The 8657-nt window shown below is 40.9% G+C and overlaps 1 protein-coding gene across 1 annotated transcript; it reads right to left on the reverse strand.

Moving 5' to 3' along the window:
- Positions 1 to 2875: 2875 nt before the first annotated feature.
- Positions 2876 to 7507, reverse strand: LOC146732720 (uncharacterized). The gene has a single exon (XM_085491925.1). The coding sequence runs from the start codon at positions 7505 to 7507 to the stop codon at positions 2876 to 2878; it is 4632 nt and encodes a 1543-aa protein (XP_085348051.1).
- Between the last annotated feature and the right edge of the window lie 1150 nt (positions 7508 to 8657).

Below are 8657 nucleotides of genomic sequence, written 5' to 3' on the forward strand. Positions count from 1 at the left end.
AGTTCTCGGTGACAGGGCTGTCCGCCGGGTTATACCATATCTACCTGTCTGTGGGGGCAAGAGCGTATGTTCAGAGGGACGCTAGTGTAATAAATGTTACCTACGTCATACGTCATGCACTTGATGGATTGCGTAGTCTGATTTAAATTGTGCGATGAGTGAATACGTCACGAGAATTTTAATAGAGCCGGCCATGAAAAGCGATAAAAGTGACTCCCACAAAATCGATATTTTGTTAATTTATGTTTACGCAACGCAACTTATTTTAATGACAGGTCTTTAATTTCGCGGACAAAAGTCCGTATAAATCATGTCGCACAAAACTACACCGTACCTTACTCAGGCAGGATTTTTTGTTAACGGCGCAGAAAAAAATAAAGGTTTATTGCTATTGACGTTGGTCGTTGTCCCGCAACCATACAAAAGCATGGGCGGGACAGCAACATGTACAATTGAGATAGTTCGAGTCAATTTTCTCAAGTTTTATAACCCTTTACTTATAACTGCCTTCCTGGATTTCTTTTCACAGACGTACTGATTCCGCCCCTAGGAGGTTATATTGAAATGTAAGGTTATTGGAATTCAGTCGTTGTGCTTTTAATTTTCACCGTTTTAAAATTAATCGCCCATGACACGTAAGTGTCCTTGAATCTGAAGGTCAGTGTGAGGGAGATCGCTGTCACGGTGATCATGAATGCGCACGCACATTGAGGGCATAGAAAGGTGAGTCAATAAAGTAGGCCGCCGTCCACAGGATTTGTTTTGAAAGACTTCTCCGTTGCGCTGTTTAAGAATTCGGAAACAGAGCATACTAATGGCATATAGAGTCGCGATTTATGGTGCGGTGATTTTTCATGACCGGCGTGTTCAGTGTGTCTCCAAATTGTGGGACCATGGAATAAACGTTCCCATTCATATAAATCAACCCTAATGAAACCTTTTTTTTTTTGTCATCTTCGCCAAAACTGAAAGTGTGGAAATCCGATGTGACTGGATTTGTTCCCTTCATAGAAGTTTCGAGTTGTGTTTTCGCAAATTTTCCAGTACTGACTCCCGCCCAGCCCCAGAAGTATTATGTTCCAACCCCTCACAGTCCCTCTATCGTGATAGAGGGACTGTGAACCAGGTTCTTTTTTTAGTAACCGTGTTCCAACGTAGATCCTATTCTAGGATTTTTTTTTTTTTGCAGGGTGTAGGTTTTCTAAAAACAACTTATATGTCTATATAATATATCAACGATCTAAAGTGGGCTGGGATATATTGCATTTACCACGTACGGCACAATACCAAGGCATTGGCAAAAAATTCACGCTACGCAAGTACGGAGAAGAGTTGGAAGGAAACCTGGGGGGCGAAACCGCCAACATTTAATAGCGTCGGATGCCGTGGCATGTTTCCAGAGATAAAAAAACACTAGGAAATAAACTCCTTTTCAATAAATTGCAAGACAATATAAGTGATCGTGGTGAATTTTGCTGTTTAAAAAAAATCATCTCGGGACACTTTATTCAAGAGTAGGAAATATGAAACGAACCAATCACCAACATTTCAACTATACAGTTGTTTACTATCTGTATTTTGGTCGGAGAACTGGGGGCATGCTTAAATGTACATTTATATGAACGTATAATTTGAAGAACTGGCCGAGTCTTTATATTTTGTAACGAAACCAAAATGAAGATGAATTTCAATCATGATATACCCCGAGCACTGTACTACGTACCATCACAAGTACCAACAGAAACACTACATATGTGACCATTTTCCGTTTACTGTGTTACGAACGGGAATACGAGATAGTCTCCCGCGAACCTGGCCGCCAATATCTCGCACTCCAGAACGCAACACTAAAGGGTCAAACAAAGGCACACAGTCAGGATATGTCCAATAATACTAATTTAATAATACAATAAGCATAAACCAATAACAGGAGTGATATAAATCACAAACCGGTCAACAATATATATCACAATAAATATAACATTAATGATAATAGCCCAGCTCGGAATTGTCTACCCTACCTAAGTGCAGAACTCGTATTGTGTAGTTTCAGCGATAGTACAGTTAATCACAGCAACGTCGACGGCGATATCAGTTCTACAGCTCCAAACTAAGAGGTCTCGGGGAATGCAAATTACACGACACTGACCGTAATGTTACGCGACTTCCATACCGTCCGTGTAGAGAGAAGACCAAGATCAGCAAACCATGCTTTCTGGCGAAACACAGGTCTTTGTCTAAAGTTGGTTTTACAGCGTAGAACCACAGCAGGCTGTTTTGCATCTATCAGTCCCACATGCCGAATTGGTCAGGCATTATCATGAGACATACGTTGGCTGCCACGTTGACACTGCACCGGAGCTGAGCTGAGCTGCACTGCACTGATCGGGAGCTGGGTGACAACTTGATTAACTCGTGTTCACGTTCGTCTTGCACAAGCACGAACAAAAGAATATTAATTAGCAATGACAATACATGCGGTCTATTCTAATTCCGCAGCTGGGCAAGCCTCACTAGCTACTGTAGAATACTTTATTTTCGCTTGGAATTTATTTTCGCTATTTTCGCTGAAGGGATGATTCCGTGAAAATAAAATCCAGCGAATATACTTTTTTTCCTATATTTCCCATTAAACACATCAAAAATCAGTGAAAATAAATTCCATACAAAACGCCCAAAAAGCCTTTTCAGCGAAAATTAATTCCAGCGAAAATAAAGTATTCCACAGTAACTGGGCATTATCAAAATACATTCATTTTACAGCAAAAATAGAATATCATAACATCTCCCCCATACAAAAAAGAACGCTTTTCTAAAGAAATGCGTTCTTCAAACTACAAATCCAAACTATTAATGCAATTTTACATAACATATCTCAAACTCGTGATAAAGCATCAGCTAATACATTATCTTTTCCAGCTATATGTACTATTTTCAAAGAGTATGGTTGTAGCATCAAACTCCAGCGAAATAAACGATGACTCTTGGTTTTAAATTTTTCCAAAAACACAAGTGGATTATGATCCGTATAAATGGTTGTAGGACCATTGCCATTCGTCACATATATTTCAAAATGTTGGAGAGACAATACCAAGCTCAAAGTTTCCTTCTCAATTGTAGAATACCGTTTTTGGTGTACATTTAATTTTCTTGAAAAATAACAAACTGGTTTCTCAACCCCAAAGTCATCTTCCTGGAGCAACACTCCCCCAACGCCAATATCACTAGCATCAATCGCTAAACTAAAAGACTTGCTGAAATTTGGAGCAGCTAAAATGGGCTCTCTTATTAACACAGCTTTAATCTTTGCGAATGCCTGTTCACATTCATCTGCCCAAATAAACTTCACCTTCGTACTTAGCAAATTGGTAAGTGGAGCCACAACCTCACTATAGTTTGCCACAAACTTTCGATAGAAACCAGACATGCCCAAAAATCTAAGGATTTCTCGTTTTGATTTTGGAGCCGGAAAGTTGACAATGGCTTTAACCTTGGCCAGTCGTGGCAACACTTTACCTTGACCTATGACATGACCTAAATAAGTCACCTTAGCTTTAGCAAACTCACTTTTGGTCAAGTTTACAACCAAATTGGCCCATGTGAGCTTTTCGAACAATTTTCTGAGATGGAGCAAATGACTTTCCCAATTTTCACTATAGATGACCACATCATCAATATACACAACACAATTTGGTACACCTTGTATTACTCTATCCATTAGGCGCTGGAAGGTTGCTGGAGCATTTTTCATGCCAAATGGAAGCACTTTACAATGAAACAAACCATCAGGCGTGACAAAGGCTGATATTTCTTTGGCCTTATTAGTCAGAGGAACCTGCCAATAACCTTTAAGTAAATCTACCTTACTGATGTACTTTGCTTTCCCAACTTTGTCAATGCAATCTTCAATTCTGGGAAGAGGATAAGAGTCAGTAACAGTTAAAGCATTTACCTTACGGAAATCAATACAAAATCTCAAAGACCCATCAGGTTTGGGGATGAGAACAATGGGAGAACTCCAACTACTCTGACTGGGTTCGATTATATCATGCTGTAACATGTACTGAACCTCCTTCCTCACCTTGGCCAACTTATCAGGGTTGAGTCTGTATGGAGCCTGCTTAATGGGGATAGCCTCCCCGACATCCACATCATGCCAAGCCAAAGTGGTACGACTCAATTCATCAGAACACAAATGTTGAAATTGAAAAATCAACTCGCAAAAACTTTCTCTTTGAGGCTCTGGTAAATAGCTCAACAAAGACGACAAGTTGGATAAGGTCTCAGAATTGGATAATACAGCAGTTTGTGGATCCAGTTGTGACATATCAAACTCTCCAGGATCAGGATCATCTTCATTTTCATCTTCGCACTCAAAAGTCTGATTACCAGAACCAACTACACCTATCATCTTATGGGGTTCTCCCTTACAATCAAAATACTTCTTTATCATGTTAATATGACAAACTCGTTGACGTTTTCGGCGATCAGGGGTACTAATTAAATAATTGACCTCACTAAGTTTCTTTTTAATCTCATAGGGCCCACTAAACTTAGCAGCTAATGGCTCACCCACTAACGGTAATAATACCAAGACCTTGTCACCTGGACTAAACTGGCGTGCTTTTGCATTTCTATCAAACTTCTTCTTCATAACATTCTGCGACACCTTAAGATGTTCAGCAGCTATCTCGCCTGCTTTAAAAAGGCGTTCTCGAAACTTGCATATATAATCTAGCATATTGGTCTCTGGCTCAGCAACTAGAAACTGTTCTCTTAGAAGCTTCAGGGGACCCCTGACATTATGACCATACACAAGTTCAAATGGACTAAACCCTGTAGAGTCACTGGGAGTGTCCCTAGTAGCAAACAATACAAGGGGTATTCCCTTATCCCAATCCTCCGGACACTCTGTACAGTATGATCTGAGCATGTTCTTCAAAGTTTGATGGTACCTTTCTAATGCTCCCTGAGACTGAGGATGATAAGCAGAGGATTTAAGCTGACTCACCCCCAGTTGATGCATAACCTCCTGAAATAGCCCAGACATAAAGTTTGACCCTTGGTCAGACTGAATTTCTTTAGGAAGCCCATACCTTGTAAAAAAATGCACCAATGCCTCCACCACTACCTTAGCAGTTATAGTTTTCAAAGGCACTACCTCAGGATACCTAGTGGCCATATCCATGATTGTTAACATAAAACGAAAACCTGTCTTGGTTCTAGGCAATGGGCCAACACAATCAACCAATACCTTACTGAATGGCTCACCAAATGCTGGGATAGGCACCAAAGGAGCAGGCTTAATAGCAGGCTGGGGTTTTCCTACAACCTGACAAGTATGACACGTTTTGCAGTAGTCAACCACGTCTCTATGTAATTTGGGCCAGTAAAAATGTGCCATTATTCTGGCTTCAGTCTTTCTTATACCCAAGTGCCCAGCCACAGGGATAGAATGAGCTATTCTAAGTATCTCATGCCGATAAGAGTGAGGCACCACTATTTGGTGAACTACCGTCCAGTCCTCATCAGCTGGGGAACTGGGAGGTCGCCACTTCCTCATTAAAACACCATCCTTCATATAACAACACTTCGGAAGATTTTCAGCCTCATTCTCACTCAATGCACTTGCCATTAGCTCTTTCAAGGTGCAATCTGCTTCTTGCTGCTCTACTAGTGAAGAGTGACTGAAGTCAGTCTTAATCTCACTACCATCCTTCAAATCACCAAAGAAAGTCTCCGCTAACCACACACCAGAGTCTTCCTTCACTACCTCTGACACCAGCTCATCCTGTCTTTCCTTACTAGTTTGTGACCTAGTAACAACACACGCAGGGAATATACCAGGATATAATTCAAGCAACTCTTCAGTCTTGTCATTAACCACAGGCTTACAAGAAACCACGGGGAGTACACTCACCTTACCCCCAGCCAGGTCATTACCCAGTAGAAAAGTAACGCCCTCTATCGGCAAGGACTTGACCACACCAACAGTCACATCTCCAGTGACCAAATCAGACCTCAACTCGACATTATACAAGGGAACAGACTCATAACCACCTCCAATACCCTGAACCAGCACACTGGCATCTGTATTTACATTATCTAAAGGTAATACACCAGCCAACATTAAAGACTGAGCTGCCCCAGTGTCTCTGAGTATAACTACAGGCTTACCATCACTAACCTTACCAAGGGATACCTCACCCTTTGACACAAAGTTTTTATACTCTTCAGGTACATCAAGTATTCCACATCTTTTTCCAGGTATGGCTGAACTCCCTACTACTTTCCTAACAGGGTCTCTAACCCTGGCAAATGCTACTGGCTTTCTCCACTGCCTCTCATTCTTCAACTTGAAACATTCTGCCCTCACATGCCCTGGCTTCTTACAATAGTAACAAAGAGGTTTTTCCCATACTCTCTTGTTCTCAGCTGATTTAGGTGTTACAGACTGACTTTTAGTACTCGCACCACTAGCCTCACTGTCCAATGCACCATTAGCACCACGGGAACGCCTATTATTCCATCTGGGGGAATAGGACTTTACACTCTTCTTATGGGTTAATTCATAATCATCGGCCACAGCAGCTGCATTTCTAATATTTTTCACTTTATGCTCATCAAGGTGGGTTTTAATATCTAGGGGAATGCTATCTTTGAATTCCTCCAACAACACTACCTCCCGTAAACTACAAAAATCTTTCTCTGCCTGGAGGGACCTATACCATTTATCAAAAACTAGCTCTTTCTCCCTAGCAAACTCAACAAATGTTTGCCCACCGGTACGCTGCAAATGCCTAAATCTCTGTCTATAAGCTTCGGGCACTAATTCATAGGCTGACTGAACTGCAGCTTTCACAAACTCATAATCTGAATACTGCTCCTCATCAAGAGTGGAACATACTTCGCTAGCTTTTCCAGTAAACACGCTATGCAACAACAAGGTCCAATAACGTTCAGGCCATGCAAGTCGTTTGGCAATTTTCTCAAATGACAAAAAATAGGTATCCACGTCCTGCTCTTGAAATCTCGGTACTAATTTAATTTCCCGAGCCATATCAAATTCCTGAACTTTACCACCACCATACCTAAACCCAAATTCTGACCCACTAGGACCACTTCTATTAAGTTCCTGCTCTAATCTCATTTTTTCCAACTCAAAATTTCTTTCCTTTTCCCTTTCTTGTCTATCCTTTTCCCTTTCTTGTCTCTCCTTTTCCCTTTCCCTTTCTTGTCTTTCTAATCTCTCTTTTTCCCATGCTATCTTAGCTAGAACTACCTGGCTGTCAAGAGACATCTCTTCCCCTTCTTCCTCAACTAACCGCAAATGTTCACTTAATACTCGCACCATCTTAGATTTCAACATACCTGACAGTGTTTCACCAATACCTAGGTATTCCCCAAGGGCCTTCAACTCATCTTTGCGCAATGCCTCTACATCTTTAACACATACACTGGCAGATTTCAGAAAACTTTCAGCATTAAACTCTACACTAGAAGTCATGATTGGAGAGGTGTCAGATACAATATTTTACAATACAAATATTACGCAAATAAGACTCGAATGCACCTTAGCCCTAAAATAACAGGTATCAAAACAATATCCAAAATTTACGCAATATAATAGAGTGAACAATTATATACCCACAATATTCATCAAATATATTCAATAGTAAGCAAATTATCAGTATGCTCTGTTTGACCTGTTACAGAAATACGACAGTACGGATCAATACATACCCATGGTACGTAACCAAACAAAATTCAGTACAATTTAAATTCATTAGTACGGCCACCAAACGCAATTCAAGCATTTATATATTAGAATGTATCATAACAATTCGTGTCGTATCCTGGCACGCTCGCCAATTTGTTACGAACGGGAATACGAGATAGTCTCCCGCGAACCTGGCCGCCAATATCTCGCACTCCAGAACGCAACACTAAAGGGTCAAACAAAGGCACACAGTCAGGATATGTCCAATAATACTAATTTAATAATACAATAAGCATAAACCAATAACAGGAGTGATATAAATCACAAACCGGTCAACAATATATATCACAATAAATATAACATTAATGATAATAGCCCAGCTCGGAATTGTCTACCCTACCTAAGTGCAGAACTCGTATTGTGTAGTTTCAGCGATAGTACAGTTAATCACAGCAACGTCGACGGCGATATCAGTTCTACAGCTCCAAACTAAGAGGTCTCGGGGAATGCAAATTACACGACACTGACCGTAATGTTACGCGACTTCCATACCGTCCGTGTAGAGAGAAGACCAAGATCAGCAAACCATGCTTTCTGGCGAAACACAGGTCTTTGTCTAAAGTTGGTTTTACAGCGTAGAACCACAGCAGGCTGTTTTGCATCTATCAGTCCCACATGCCGAATTGGTCAGGCATTATCATGAGACATACGTTGGCTGCCACGTTGACACTGCACCGGAGCTGAGCTGAGCTGCACTGCACTGATCGGGAGCTGGGTGACAACTTGATTAACTCGTGTTCACGTTCGTCTTGCACAAGCACGAACAAAAGAATATTAATTAGCAATGACAATACATGCGGTCTATTCTAATTCCGCAGCTGGGCAAGCCTCACTAGCTAACTGGGCATTATCAAAATACATTCATTTTACAGCAAAA

The sequence above is a fragment of the Saccoglossus kowalevskii genome, chromosome 17, assembly GCF_978046115.1.
Source record: "Saccoglossus kowalevskii chromosome 17, keSacKowa6.1, whole genome shotgun sequence".
NCBI lineage: Eukaryota > Metazoa > Hemichordata > Enteropneusta > Harrimaniidae > Saccoglossus > Saccoglossus kowalevskii.

What these genes read in the sequence shown, in the direction of transcription:
- LOC146732720 (XM_085491925.1), bottom strand. Translation starts at nt 7,507, where the DNA reads ATGACTTCTAGTGTAGAGTTTAATGCTGAAAGTTTTCTGAAATCTGCC.